The following is a 15788-nucleotide window of genomic DNA, read 5'->3' as shown; positions in this document are numbered from 1 at the left end:
CCATGTGCATGTGTGGCTGGCCCCGCAGCAACGCTTGGTTGTTTCGCCTTACTGTTTTGAGCCCCTGAAAGGCTGCTTTCACACTAATGTTCTGCCGTTTACCTGTACTGCAAGGTAAGTTCGCTGTGCTTTGTCATAGTGTTCTATTACATCCTGTGGTTGTGGTGCTTCCTAAAAGTGCACCAAAACTTGCAGGATATAATTGAAGTCTATGGCTCAGTGCAGCTAACCCACAGGAAAGTCGCAGGTGCAATGTGACAGTGTGAAAGCAGCCTCATAGGGGGCTCAGGACAGTAAGAAGAAACAACCAAGGGATATCAATGGGCACAGCACCCCCGCGGGCCCCCCCCCCCCATGGAGCCGACCGCACATGCTGCACAGCACCCCCGGATCAGTGTGAAAGCAGTCTAACAGTTGTTATCCCTTTTATAGGTGCTAATATGCCAGTTGGAAAAGCAGTGTATGTATGCTTTAATACAATGACCTTCTTTTCCATTTCCATCTTCTGCTGACAACACTCTCCAGACTACTAGAAAGGTTCCAGCTAAAGTGCACTTGGTATCACTCTGTCTGGGACAGGAGCCAGTGCTGAAGAAGAAGCATCGGCTTATGTGGCTCCTGCTCCCTGCTGCCGGCGCCATCTTGATGCACTCTGATACTCTGGGATGGCTGTTTGGCAACCTGTTGATCGCGATCTGGACCTGCCAACCTGCCATCCCAGGGCATGGACATGTGCTTCCCCTGGTTTAAAGGGTAACTCCACTTTAATGGGAAATGAATTAGCAAATAAAGAAAAAAACAATATAGCCTATACAATTGCGACACAAATCATATTGTAATTGAATGTTAATAAAAATGACCTTTCCTTTTCAATCTGCGGCTGTTGTAATTTTCTGAAAGTGCAATGCAATATGGCTACCTGGAGCTATTCTGTACACAGAATGTGTACTTACCACACCCCAGAAACCTAATTTCTTGCCTGTGTGATTGGCTCACCATTTTCCCAGAAGTCTGCCTAAGATACAAGTCACATTTCTGGCATACCCTGCAACAAAAATTTAATTTTTGGTGGGATACTCCCAATAGGAACACTTCTAAAGGGATGCAGGCCCAGCAGTTTTCCTCATTACAGCCTTGCAGCTGCCACAGCTGATAGATAATTATGAAACCACTCCCATTTGACTCATTCAGCACAGAGGAATAACAAAAGGTAGGAATCTGCAACAGAGTTTGTTAAAATACCTTGAATGTACATAGATCACCCAGAGGGGAATGTTTTTTCCTCAAAAAAAGTGGAGTTAGGCTTTAAGGTTGCGGGCCACATCAGAGGTTGAGCACCCCTACTCTAGTGGAATTGGTAAACACTAATTTTCATCTGATACACATGTCTCCCACTACCACAAGTTTAACACTTTAGTTGAAAGACTTAAATGTGACACAAAACCCAAAGCATACTTGTAGGTCAATTAGGCTCCTACTGAAACTGACTTCACTGTTGCCAATGAAGGCTGTGGACTAGGGCAGACGTGCAGATGTGGTTGGTACATAGCCACACACATTGGTGTTGTTTTACGAAGTTAAATAGATTGTTCACTTTAGAAGTGCAGTTGCACTAATTTTCCCCAGAGCTTAGTGAATTGACATGGATCTTCATCCGCTGGACAATGTGCTTGACAATGGATTTTATATCTTTGAACATTTTTATTTTCTTTAATTAAAGGACTTGTCAAAACATACCCTTTACTTATTCACATGATGGGGGGGAGAAAGGTATCTGGGAGCCCCTATTATTTTTAGTTTTAATCCAGATTCTAATAAGCCCCCTTAAAATCTATACCAGACGTAAAGGGCCTGGTATGACTTTAGGGGGGGAGCCCCATACTGTTTTTTTTTTTTTTTTAAATATGCGCTAAAAGTTTGGAATCCCCAGCTGACAGCTGAATGTGTCAGGCAGGGATGAGTCACTGGTCGTTAGAACGCTGGTGGCTGTTGGCCCCCTAACAACCCAGAGTAAGCGGTCACATTTGTAATTAGTAATAATACCACTGTTAAATGGTTTGCTGCACACTTCAGCTTCGATTGACTGAATACCCATAAATTCAGCTGTTCACACAGGAATATCCATAGACTCTACACAGTGCTGAAGTGTCCATTACTGTTTCCTGACAATGTTGGTTCTTAGCCCATAGTGTTAGGCTGTTTTCTCTATTGGTTAATGTTAACTCTCATGGTTGAAAAAAGAGAAAGCCTAATGCGCTGCCACTGAAGTATTGAAAGAGATGATAGGTAGAACATTAAAGAATGAAAATGAAAAAAGCTGCCAATCCTAGTAGTGTCACCACATACTGAACGGATATAAAAGTAAAGATGAATCTGCGCTCAATTCATAAACTAAGATAAAAATAAGTGTCCCACTAGGGAAAGAGTAACTAAAAAAGGGGGTCCCAGTAGTTAAATGTATCTTCCAACAAATAGGTGAATAACAGTATTGAATAAAAAATACCAAATTGTGTGCTAATAAATATGAACAAATAAACATAAAAAATAATTCATATAATAGACAATAAATCTGTTATATATAAAATAGTGATAAATATCATGTGCAAAAAACAAGTGCAAATCCGCAGTAATAAAGTGCACTAGTTACAATAAATATTAAATCATTATTGCGTGATCAAAAAGTGATATCAACATATAGAAGTGCTGTGTTGAAAAACAGTCTTATATCATAAATAGTGCAAATGTGCCAAAAATAACAATTCCGTGGACGTGGTATGAGTGACCCCAGGTACACTCAGCTTCAAGGTGATCGTCAGCGCGGTACAATTTCACAGTGGATCCCGGTAACTAATAAGAAATGGCCACACACCTTCACCACAATATAAACAGGCGTAATGGACAGAGTGTGTCTCCTGAAAACTCTCAATCTCAGGCACTCAGGGGAATAGATATCCTGTTCTCCTGTCCGGACTCTTTTACACAGCAGAAGCGTTGTAGATTAGCCCCATGGGTATACGCTCAGATATTAGCAGGATATTCCATCATATTCCATCATATAGATAAATTATAAGATATCAAGGGTACCCTTGAGAAAGTCACGAGCTGTGTGACGCAACGCGTCGGGAGGAGGCGGGTGACATCACTTCCGTGTTTACAGCCGTGACCGGAAGTTCCACATTCTTACACATCCCGCGAGTTGGAATTTGTTTCCTTACCGAGATGTAAGTTGCTACTTTTTATTTTAAATAAATGATTTTTTATACTGCGCAATGAGCCCCCTCTTATCATTTATCTATATGATGGAATATTATGGAATATCCTGCTAATATCTGAGCGTATACCCATGGGGCTAATCTACAATGCTTCTGCTGTGTAAAAGAGTCCGAACAGGAGACCAGGATATCTATTCCCCTGAGTGCCTAAGATTGAGAGTTGTCAGGAGACACACTCTGTCCATTACGCCTGTTTATATTGTGGTGAAGGTGAGCGGCCATTTTTTATTAGCTACCGGGACCCACTGTGAAATTGTACCGCACTGACGATCACCTTGAAGCTGAGTGTACATGGGGTCACTCATACCACGTCCACAGAATCGTTATTTTTGGCACATTTGCACTATTTATGATATAAGACTTCTATATGTTGATATCACTTTTTTATCACGCAATAATGATTTAATATTTATTGTCACTAGTGCACTTTATTACTGCGGATTTGAACTTGTTTTTTGCACATAATATTTATCACTATTTTATATGTCACAGATTTATTGTCTATTATATGAATTATTTTTGATGTTTATTCATATTTATTAGCACACAATTTGGTATTTTTTATTCAATACTGTTATTCACCTAAGATACATTTAACTACTGGGCCCCCTTTTTTAGTTACTCTTCCCCTAGTGGGACACTTATTATTATCTTAGTTTATGAATTGAGCGCCAATTCATCTTTACTTTTATAACTCTCATGGTTGAATGTTTATATAGCTACTTTTTTCTTGGGATCGTAAGAAAGGAATGTTGGAAAAAAGGAAACTATTACACAAATTATAAAAGTATTACATGTACTATTCGTTATACTTGGACAAATTTTGAGACATCCACAAAGCACATTTTTATAAATAGAAAGAGTTTATTATGCTTAGGACTATAAAGTAAAATTCAAAATTAATTTTGTCAAGTGATATGAATATTTCATACTTCCATATTTGCAGCCAGCTAGGGGCTCCTTTCCCTATGTTTAACTTCTGCTGAGCTCTCCCTTTAGAAAACTCATGATGCTCTAGGTGAAACAAAAGTGACTAATGGCATAGTAGCTCTTAAGGTCATATTTTTTCTGCAATTTTTTTTCTCTACTAGCAAGTAGCCTATTGACACAGGCTGGATTTTGATTCTCATAGTTTCTCCAGCTGCAAGTAAGAAAAATCCACTTGCTGTAGTGGTGGATGTCTTGGTAGAACCACAGGATGGAGTCAGTCTAATCTACGCATGCCTACCAGTACGTCCTCTACCCAGACTACTTTGTAGGATCGAGCTTGAAAAGATGATTTTTATGGCTCCAGACTTGCTCAGAAGTGTGTGGTATACAGATCTGGTTTGTCTTCTGGCAAGCAATCCTTGATGTCTGCTAGATTATTAAGATCTTCTATCTTCACATCTAGTCTTCCATTTAGCTTCCCAGTTTTTGGTTTTAATTCTGTGGCTTTTGAAGACCTGGTACTAAAGGGGGCAAGATTGCAAGAGTCTGCAATTCTTTTCTGTCAATAGAATTATTTCTATTTTGCAACAAGGTGTAGATTGGCATCTTACGCAAAGGCAGGGCAGCGCTACACATAAGGCAGCACAGTCAGCTGCCTGAGGGCGCTAGGATGGCAGGGGCAGTGAATTCCCTTCCCATAACTCCTACATTAGTCCTGGAGAGGAGGCAAGTTTGCAGGGGCGCGCTGGTGTGGGCACCAGTGTCATCTACCCCGCAGCTTGTGCAGGGTGTTTGGTGTCCCACACAGCATGCTGTCCACTCTGCACGGCACCCGGCATCTCTCCTCGATTCCCCGCCCACCAGCTGCCTTTCACAGCGTGGACTGAACCAACCCCTCCTCCTCGGCTGTGATGTATCCCTGTACACTGACAGGAGGAACTGAAGAGGAGAGGAGACATCACTGTGTTGCTGTGCATGTTCCTGGCTGATCTGAGGTCTGTGATTATCACAATGTAGATGACACTTGCAGGGAGGAATTGGGAGAGGAAAGTATAGGAGGGAGGGTGAAGGAGACCAGCTGGAAAAGAGTGATAATAACTCGAGGGGGGGGGGGGGGGTGCTAAGAGAATACTGTATGTCTTACGGTAGGATAGAGAACTTGTGCTAGGAGGGGAGAATGAATATAAAATCTGACCACCCCCCAGCGCAAGTCCTCTCCTCCCAAAGCACCCCTAGGACATACAGTATTCTCTTATTCCCCTCCCCCCCCCCCAAATCAAAGAGATGCTGGCTTCTACACAGGAAACAAATTGGCATTTAGGACAATGGGCACCCCACTAGAGATGCTCGGCAATCACCCCAGGTGCCCATATTAGTACTCCCCTGCCAAGCAAGTTTAGTGGAGACAGGTGGCAGAAGTTTTTGCAGCATTGGGCTCACTCCAGGACTCGGGGCCAGTTCACACCACGAATTGCACAGGAACACACTGTGCGTTCCTGTGTGATTTACATGCATTCCAGGTGCTGTGCAATTTCAGCCTATTCGTTTGAATGGGCTGAAATCGTGTCTGACTGCACCAAGAGTTGTAAAACGCACTGGATGCGGATCACATGGTACTACTGTACCATACAATCTGATGGAGGAAAACTCATTACATTTGCAACCTAAGTTTGGGGCGTCATTAAGTTACCATTGACACCCCCTGTTAATTGCAACTGCAGTGCAGGAAACACACACAGAATGCAGGTTTCCCACATTGCATGTTAGTGTGAACTAGCCCTGGATTTGCAAGATTTTGTCCTCATCTCTGGAAGGCCCCACAAAAAGCAGGACATTTGGGAAGTATTGTTGATTGATTTGCATTAGAAGGAGGTTTTGTACTGGTAAGGGGTTTTGGGTGGGAATTATTAAGGAACTAAGCAACAGAGTTGTACAGGCGTGGGGAATTGGGAGGGAAAACGTATTTGTGCTTGTAGGGGATTTGTGGGTGGTGTATTTGTGCTGGGATGTGGATTTGTGTTGGGAGGGTGTATTTAGGGCGTGGAAAAAAAATTGTGCTGGGAAAGGGGATATAGGGGAGCAAATTTGTGCTAGAAATGGGGAAAAGATTTACACTGGCAGGAAGATCTGCGCTAAAAGAAGTATTAGGGGATTGTTTTGCTTTGCTGGGAGAAGAAATTTGGGGGGATTCGTTGTGCTGGGAAGGGGGCTTGGGTGGGAGAGAATTTGTACTGGAATGGGAGGTTATGCTAGGAGGGAGCATTTGGGGGATGGAAGAGGGTTTATTCTGAGAGGGGTATAGGGGGGAAGGAGGATTTGTGCTTGAAGGGGAAGAGGATTGGTGCTGGGAAGGGTGTGGGGATGAGTGCTAAGATGGGGAAATTAGAAGAAGGGGGTATTGGCCTGGGACTAGGGACTTGGGAAGGCTGGAGGAGGGGGGAGTGTACAAATTAGTGCTGCATTTTATTTTATTTTTATCGAAGGGGTGGGAGTAGGGATTTTTACTCTCCTTATCACTACACTGTCCCATGAATTCTGTGCAGTTCACTCCTGCTCCCTGCATTCTGTGCATTACGCCCCTGCCCCTTGCATTCTTGGCATTACACCCCTGCATTCTGGGCATTGTACTCCTGCCCCCTGCATTCTGGGCATTGCACTCCTGCCCCCTGCATTTTGGGCATTGCACTCCTGCCCCCTGCATTCTGGGCATTGCACTCCTGCCCCCCGCATTCTGGGCATTACACCCCTGCCCCCTGCATTCTTGGCATTACACCCCTGCCCCCTGCATTCTGGGCATTGCACTCCTGCCCCCTGCATTCTGGGCATTACACTCATGCCCCCTGCATTCGGGGCATTGCACTCCTGCCCCCTGCATTCGGGGCATTGCACTCTTGCCCCCTGCATTTTGGGCATTGCACTCCTGCTCCCTGCATTTTGGGCATTACACCCCTGCCCCCTGCATTCTGGACATTGCACTCCTGCCCCCTGCATTTTGGGCATTGCACTCCTGCCCCCTGCATTTTGGGCATTGCACTCCTGCCCCCAGCATTCTGGGCATTACACTCCTGCCCCCTGCATTCTGGGCATTAAACCCCTGCCCCCTGTATTCTGTGCATAATATTCCTGTTCCCTGCATTCTGTGTTGGAAGGTATGCATTACTTAAAGCTTCGCCCTCTCTCTTATTGGGCTCAGCTTGGAGATTTTAGTTTGCCTCAACTGCAAGCTTCCCCAAATTTTTAATGCTGTGTAATGTCATTCACGCTTCGCTCCATCACTTTACGGGCACAACATAAAGGAGGTACCAGCGAGGCTGTAGACAGTGGGGGTGGGGCACCAAAATGCACCTTCACCTGTGCCCACAAAAATCCTTGCACCGGCCCTGCGCAAAGGAAGATTAAGGTACGGTTTTTGGCCTTGGCTGTTTGATTGTAATGCCTTTTGGCTAGTTATTCCTACTCTGCATTTTCATACACAGGATATTTTTTGTGATTTTTCCAGGACAGAAATTCTCTGGCTTTTTGCAATGTTAATTTGGCTTTCTAAGTTCTACAGCATCTTCCATTTGAGAATATTATAGAAATCCCTTTGCTGACATTATCCCAAAAGCTGACCTTTTTGATTTCCATACTTTTAGCTAGACAAGCATCTTGTGAACACCCCTTCTACATAGGGACAAAGTAGTCCTAAGACATCAGATTGCTTTACCACCAGATGTATTCTTTTTTTTTTTTTCCATCCTAATAAATATATTGTGCTTTCTTCTGTGTCCAGTTCCTAGTCACCTTAAGGAGTTGGCCGTACGCACTTTAGATGTCGCCAGAGCTATACATGTCTACCTACAGTCCACTTCTTTCTTTCTTCTGATGGACTATTTGTTGTTGATGGTCTGTCCAAGGAACTGACCGCTTCTTAAGCTTAAGCTTATCCCATACATCAAATGGAACCACCTTTTACTGTCACTTCTCAATCAACATGGTGCGGTTAGTACCTCTTGAGGTTTCTCTCATCAGGCCTCAGTTATACAAGTTTGCAAAGTCATGACCTGGTCTTCAGTTCATAACATTACAGGGTAAAAGTGGTAGTATCAGCGGATAGTAGTCTTGGCCACAAGGTCTTCTAGGCTGCAGCGTGATTATGTTGGGGGTAAGGGCTTCTTCCCTGTTTTCTGTTGCTGGTGTTTTTGCCCTTGACTCATTGGTAACTGCTTGTCCAAGGGACTGACAGCTTTTTTTTTGTCTACAATCAAAGACTGTCTGTGAATGAAATGAATCTTGTGGCATGGGTAAATTTGACAGCAACCAACTAAAACTGACTTTATAGTTGTGACCTTGGAGGATCTTTAAGAATGAACTATTTCACATTACAAACAGCTAGAGAGGTCAAGAACAGCTTGTGTTAAAGCTCGTTTATTGCTGGGTGAGAAAACCCAAATAACCTAAAGCCTATAGTCTGGGCACAGATGAGCTTTAAAATACACAATGTACTATATTTACAAAGACTGTTGCTGTCTGGATGTAGCTAGGCAGTTTGGGCCTCATTATAGTCACATGTTCAGTTATTGCTTGTTTTAATTAAGCATATAAAACATTTTCCAGTTATGTTTTTTGGTTAGCATGTAATTTTCTGATGAAAGAATGTGCAAAACAAAATTAGCCAAAGGGTTGTGCAGCGTTTTCCCTGTGCCTCTGTATCTTGTCATTCAAAATGGTGCCTTCTGTAACTAAATATTAAATGATGTTTTATATTCTATGCAGTTGTATTATCACTAGCATTTACTTTTACTGCATGCACTGTTTTAGGATGAACATCTGCTGGTTAAACATTTCCAGTATCTACGCTGGTCCCCTTACAGAGACACTCCAGACACCAAAAGATCCTTCTTACAATTACTTTCCATGGTAGACCAATGGCAAGAACAAAACAGAGAACATAGACTACTTGTACATTGCTTGTAAGTAAAGTGAAATGTTCTGCACTGCTCAAGTGATTTGTTTTTGTGCCAGAACTGCTCATTTTGATCTCTTGTATTCACTGCAGAAACGGTGGAGGTCGAAGTGGAACATTTTGTGCCTGCGCCATGCTCTGTGAGATGATCCGATGCCACAGTGTGGTTGATGTCTTCTACGCAGTAAAAAGTCTAAGAAATGTTAAACCAAATATGGTAGAATCTTTGGTAAGGCAAAGAAAATAGTCTTTTTAATTTTATCACAAATACTGTATGTAGAGAGATGCAAATGTTTATGAGCGGCATTGACCCCAAAAACAAGTATAATATTGCAGCTTAGTTTTTTTTAGGCTTTTTTTCTTTATTTTCACCTAGGGAAGTAAGTCTATTTTTCATCTTCCTATGACAGACCTAGCTGTTCAGCAAAAGTGGTAGTTAGAGGGTTGACGAGTAAAAACGTTATCCTCAAAGGAAAAAAAGCGGTTGCTGTAACTGCTTAAAAGTGTTAGTTGGAGTTCAGCTTTCAATTGTCAAGTACATCTTAACTTGATGAGGTATCTAACACTACCCTCTCCACGGATTGACAATATTGCTTTCCAAAGGTGTCTCCTTTGCTTCTCTATCCAGAGTGCAGATACCTTAAGACAGAAAGTATTACTGGCTGAATCACCAGATGAAAATAAAAAAAAAGCTTAAAAAGGAAAACAAAACCACCACGTTGTAAGGGTTGTGAGCTGCAATAGATTTCATTTTTGGAAGGGTTTAATTTAATACCTTAGTGAAGGAAAATTGTCATTCATTTTAAATATTTAAAACTAAAGTTCTGTGCTTTTTGTAATACTCAGTATGCGATGTCATGGTAACAACAGTAACAACTATCAGTGATTTGTACATATTTATATTAAAATCTCTATGCTATAGAGAATAGTAAAATGTAACTACTGTATGGCAATATACTAATGTTTTGGGATTCAAAACAACCCCTTTAAGAGCCGGTTCACATAGGGGTGACCCGACTTGCCGGGGCGACCTGTGAAGTCGTGGTGCACAGCGCGCACCGCGACCTTGGAGCGACATGCATGGACTTCATATCATTGAAGTCAATGCAGGTCGCTCCAGGTCGCCCCAAAGTAGTACAGGACCCTTTTTCTAAGTCGGAGCGACTTGTGTCGCTCCTATTAGAACGGGTCCTGTGCTAATCTATGGCAGACGACCCACCGCGACAAGTCGCCCTAGTGTGAGCGGGGTCTTAATCCTAAACACTTCTTTGTTGTCAGCATTCAGCCCTGACTTCAAAGTAAGGTCCTCGGTAACAAAGTGAAACTTGTGTCAGAGAGGTACGCAAAAAAGGATTTTCTGCTTACCACAGTTACAAAGAGATGTGGAGTTTACTCTAAAGTAGGGTATACATACACCATTTTTTCCCGTTCAACCAGCGGGTTAAAGGGATTGTAAAGGCAGATGTTTTTTTTGTGTACCTTCTGTGTACAGCTGCCCCGTCATACTTACCTGAGCCCGTCTTTATCCAATGATGTTGCAGGAGTATCTAAGCTGCCTGGGTCAGCACTTACCTTGTTATGATGTGATCCTTTTGCAATAAAACATTTTTGGACTGCAAGATCCATGGTGTGCTGGCGAACATGTATACTAAGCTGCCTGGGACTCCCCTCCTCATTGGCTGAGACAGCAGCGCAGCGCCATTGGCTCCCACTGCTGTCATTCAAAAACATTTAGCCAATCAGGAGTGAGAGAGGGTGGAGTCAGGTTGCAGCTCTATGTCTGAATTGACACAGGGAGCTGGGACTCGGCTCAGGTGCCCCCACAGCAAGCAGCGTGCTGTGGGGGCACTCAACAGGAGGTAGGAGCCAGGAGCACAGAAGAGGAACCCGAGAAGAGGAGGATCCAGGTCGCTCTATGCAAAACCAACTGCACAGAGGAGGTAAGTATAACATATTTATTTTAAACAAGACTTTACAATCACTTTAAACTAAAAAAAAATCCTGACTAATTTCTTCATCCACACATAGGATATAGGGATCTCCCCAGTCATGCTTTTATAATCTGAGACTCCCCCCCTCCACATTAGAATACACTGATCAGCACTACAGCCATTGGCTGCATGTGCTGATTGAATTCTGGTTTTCCAGCAGGACTGCTTGATAGAAGGCGGCCGTTAGACCGGCTTCTGTTGAACAGCGAGGGGTATGCATGGATTGGAGTATGTGTATACCTAGCTATAGGCAGGATTTTGACTTTTAAATATTTAAATGTCTGACTTGTTTACTATAAATAACACTTTATTTACTCTATAAGGTATTGTGTGCATGTATATCCTGTAAAAAGTATACAAGAATTAAATATCATTAGAATAACTACATGTTCCTTGTGTAGTAGAATCATCTCTCTTCTCATGTGCTGAAAGTCCAAATCTCCTATAAGGCTGTTAACATGACTGGATAAGGGGTTTTATTCTTCTCAATTTTTAATTTCAAGGAACATAAGGTGCCCTCAAATCTTTTTCTCTTTATTGTTCGTTAATGCTTCGATAACACATGTTGTTAAGAAGCAGTAAAGCCAGGTAGTTGAGCTAAAATGGCAAAAAAATAAACAAAATATCGCATTCGGCGGGTGTGACTGCTGCCAAATACAAACAATACAAATCAATGGTGTTCAGTAATATGGCATTTACAGTGTTAAATTAGGCAGTGAGAAGAAAGCATAATTGCAAATATAAAACACAAAAAAGGGCGCACCGACCTAGCGCATTATCCTCAATAATGGCTTTATTGTTAAAACATAAAAATGGCTACTCACAAACATAGGTGAAAATCAATCATATCGAACTCAAGAACTTGAGTATCAGAAGTAGTCCATACAATTGTCCATAGTCCTATTTGGATGACGGCTGACGCGTTTCAAGGCATACGCCTCTTCCTCGGAGCCCTTTGAACCATGTATGGGCAGGCTAAATGTACCAAGTTGATCAATCAATCAACTTGGGTACAACCCGCATGTTGTACCTGAGTTTTACCTGTGATTATCCCTGGGGGAAGACAATGGCTCGGCAGGAGGGATTGCCGCATCAACACTGTCTGTGTTGATGGGGGAATCAAGCCGTGGATGAAGGAAAGAAATTTGATCCGTGGCCAGCCTAAGTGCTGCATCACCAACAGCTGTGATGTACGCATTTATACTATCTCATCCTGATTTTTGGCATAAGGTACATTCTCAAAATTGCTCAAATTGCAAGGGTCATGGGTCTTATCTTGGTTTGTTCTTGCTTCTTCCTATTAGTGTCAGCTAGCTCCTGCCCATTAAAGTAGAAATTACAGAAAAACTGTTATCTTAATCTCACAGTACATGACACAGACTGAGTATTCATATATCCTGGGTTATAAACTTGTACCTTCAGGTGATTGGACACTGGCAAAGCTTTTGAGGGCATCCCTTATAACTCTACCCCACTCTGTGAGCCTTCAGTTTTTCGCTAGTGCCCTAAAACGATGGCCCTCTTCTTCAATGCAGAGTAATCATTCTTACAGTAGCTTAACTATTTTATTATTTTATCTTGAATCTTCAATCAACTCTTTAATCAACTCCTTACTGTTTTCTAAATACCACAATAGAAGCAGTGCATGCGGATCAGTACAACCTTTGTAAAATCTTTGGAACCATACTCAAACCCCATGCTGTTTGAGCACTGGATCCTGTACAGACGCTCACCCTGGCACTTAGTGCAATGCGTGTAGTCAGCCAGAGGGTGCTTTACAGGGCCAGGGCTGTGGGCAATTCCTATGGAACCCAGACCCTGAAAACCCCTTAAGGGGTATGTCCACCATGACAAGTGAAGCCTACACTCTATATAGAGACCAGCAATATCGGCAAGGTAAGACAGGGTCGCCCTGTTGTTCATGTTTGCAATGTATTTGTTTTACAGTGCAAACTTTTCAAACTTGGCTCTGAGATTCAACCACTTAGAACTCAGTCTCAGGTGTATGACCAGGTAATACATCACACCACAGGTTGCACACTTTACCGCCTTCCCTTATAGAGCTCTTTATACCATACTGAGGCGTTTCTTTTTGCCCTTTTTGACATGACGACTTCACTACAGGATGGTTTACACCTGGGTGGCTATGTTTTTCTTTCGAATATGCTTACCCAATATTCCACACCCTACTTACACGCTGCTTCCCTTGCATTGGAGTAGAACCCAGGCTCTGCACCCAATTTTTGTTATATTTCAAGTATGAAACAAGCAGCGCACTTGACAAAAGCTGATTTTTCTGCCATTATATTACCATTTCTCAGACAATTACCAGCTTTAATAGAGTCATTACTGTCCAGGGCCCCAAAAAAGCCAGGCTTCTTCTCGAGTTTCACTACCTGAGTTGATTTCCAATATACCCGGCTTGGTGTGACAGATATGGAGGTTTCTGAGGAGGACCTGAAGGCTGCAATCATGACACTCTCCTTAGATTTTGTCTCTGCCATTCCTAAGAAAGAAGGACATATGTTTTCCTCCGGTCTCTCTTGTCTATGATTGTTGCAGTAAAGGATTTAGAAGTGCAAGTGATCAAGAGGAGTTTGGATATTCCTATCTACTAGTAAGGAGGGAGTAGAGGTTAAATAATAGAATATAGTATCTCTCAGAAACCTAAACTATTGCAAACTGAGATATTATTTTCACTTTGTCTCATTTGAGGAGTGCTACTGCATTAGTGTAAATCATCTTGTTATGCAATGATTTAGGCACTGCAAGCAAAAAAAAAAAAAAAAAAAGTAACAAAAAAATGTCATATAGGCAATGGTAAAATTAGGTTATACCTACAATACCACTAATTATGAAACCCTTTGTCTTTCTCTTCAGGACCAATATCGCTTCTGCTATGAAATCGCCCTGGAATACTTGGAATCATGTGATGCCAGATAGCATCCATTATAATGTGGATGGCAACCACCTAGCCTTTGCCCTGTGGAAGAGGGATGTGCCAATTGGATATGTTTATTTTTTGGGCCAAAATTAAACTCAGTTCAGTCACCTTTCATATTGCAGTTTTTAAAAGGGCTTCTCTTAACTATCCCAAGAGGACAAGGATGGGGTTTATAAATGGAAGTCATGACAGTAGTTGCCTGTACATATTTATGGCTGTACATATAACTGTGATTATGGAAGGCATAGCTCTGGTTCTCACTTTGTGAGACTAGGAGCTCTTACCTATTTGTAGTGGTTATTAATAAAGGGTTACTCCATGTTGTTAAGTGGCTGAGGGTACAGTGCTGCATCATTATGGAAATATTTGAAGAGCTGACACCAAGAAGATTCAGGTAACAGGTACATGAGGTTTTTATATAGAAGACAAGACTCCTCTTTACTGAGCACAGTTTAACAGAGGTATCCTTTAAAGTAAACCTATCATACAAACTGTGTAAACTGGTAATATAAATGGAATTCAGACACACAGAAGTGCCTGCACATATCTGCAAAATTCTTCCTGAACCTCTTGGTAGACCTGAAACTTGGGAAGACAATTTATGCAAATTTTTTCTTGAGCTATGAAAGCAAGTGTTGGGTTCCCCTTCTTCCTCCTTTGTTTCACTATTATTATTATTATTCTCACTATTGATCCAACAGTGTGATTGGTGCCCTCCCATACCAATAGAGGCCTTGGGTTTTGGAGCTCCTGGACCAATTAATAAGAAATCTGTATGTACGTACAGGTATCACTACGTTCCATTTCATTTATACTATCAGTTTAGTAAGGATAGACTAATGACAGGTTTACTTTAAGATGAGATTTATATATGCAAATAAAAGATAATACCAGTACAAGTCAAAAAGGTTTGCCAATGTCAGTGGTATACAAGGACCCTGAATTGTGTATAAGCTTTCGCTTTCATCTCTCCATTTGTGAACTTATCATAAGGCGGGAGGGGAAAGTATCGGGGTCAAATTGCATCACCCAAAAGACAAGCAAGTTAACGTTTCTTATTTATATGTGTAATGGATGTCCCCAGCTAATATTCTATGCCACTATACACTATACACTGAGTTTGCAGTCATGATCACTATTTGTATATAATGCTCAACCATGTATAAACCCCACAGGTTATGAAGGGGTTTTTTCAATGCTTTATTGTATTCAAATAAACTGCTTGTTTTTATTTGTCCTGTATGGTGATTAAGATCCACAAGGTCATGAAAACTAGGCATGATTTCCAATTCTCAACCATTAGTATGAAATGCCTTCGGTGACTTTGTAATGGGTCAGTGTGGGTGAGTGTACATACATCTAATTCATGGTTATTGAAGGCATGAGGCTCTTGACACTGATGTTTTCACATTAAGAGGAGCTGAGAGGTGTGTGCTGATGTGTCTGTTTGTAAGTATTATTTATCTCTCCCTGATGACAGTTTATTAGGAGGAGATGAAAAGTCTGTGTCTGCATATTAGATGGAGATGACATGTCGGAGTTCTTCATCTCCAGAGACGAGACATAGGTTCCTGAGCTGGTTGTCTGTGTGGAAGAGATTATAGAAGATATGGTTGCTGCCTTTTCAGTATTATGGATCATGTGCCAATGCTGCAAGCAAGGAGTCAGCCAGCTGCTGTCTTGTTCTGCAGTGGATTTTATTTTCT

At 42.0% G+C, this 15788-nt stretch overlaps 1 protein-coding gene across 3 annotated transcripts in view; it reads left to right on the top strand.

The window, feature by feature from the left end:
• The window catches only part of PTPRU (protein tyrosine phosphatase receptor type U), a 231435-nt gene extending 216122 nt beyond the window's left edge, over positions 1-15313 (top strand). For all 3 annotated transcript variants that reach the window (XM_082245604.1, XM_082245606.1, XM_082245605.1), the window contains 3 exons: positions 9003-9154; positions 9241-9376; positions 14019-15313. In XM_082245604.1, the coding sequence (XP_082101730.1) occupies positions 9003-9154; positions 9241-9376; positions 14019-14081 (351 nt within the window). In that variant the 3' untranslated portion in view covers positions 14082-15313. The remainder of the gene's footprint in view (positions 1-9002; positions 9155-9240; positions 9377-14018) is intronic.
• The last annotated feature ends 475 nt before the right edge of the window (positions 15314-15788 follow it).

This window comes from Pelophylax lessonae, assembly GCF_965119305.1.
Source record: "Pelophylax lessonae genome assembly, chromosome: 2".
Taxonomy (NCBI): domain Eukaryota; kingdom Metazoa; phylum Chordata; class Amphibia; order Anura; family Ranidae; genus Pelophylax; species Pelophylax lessonae.
This window is presented reverse-complemented; position numbering and strand designations above follow the sequence as displayed.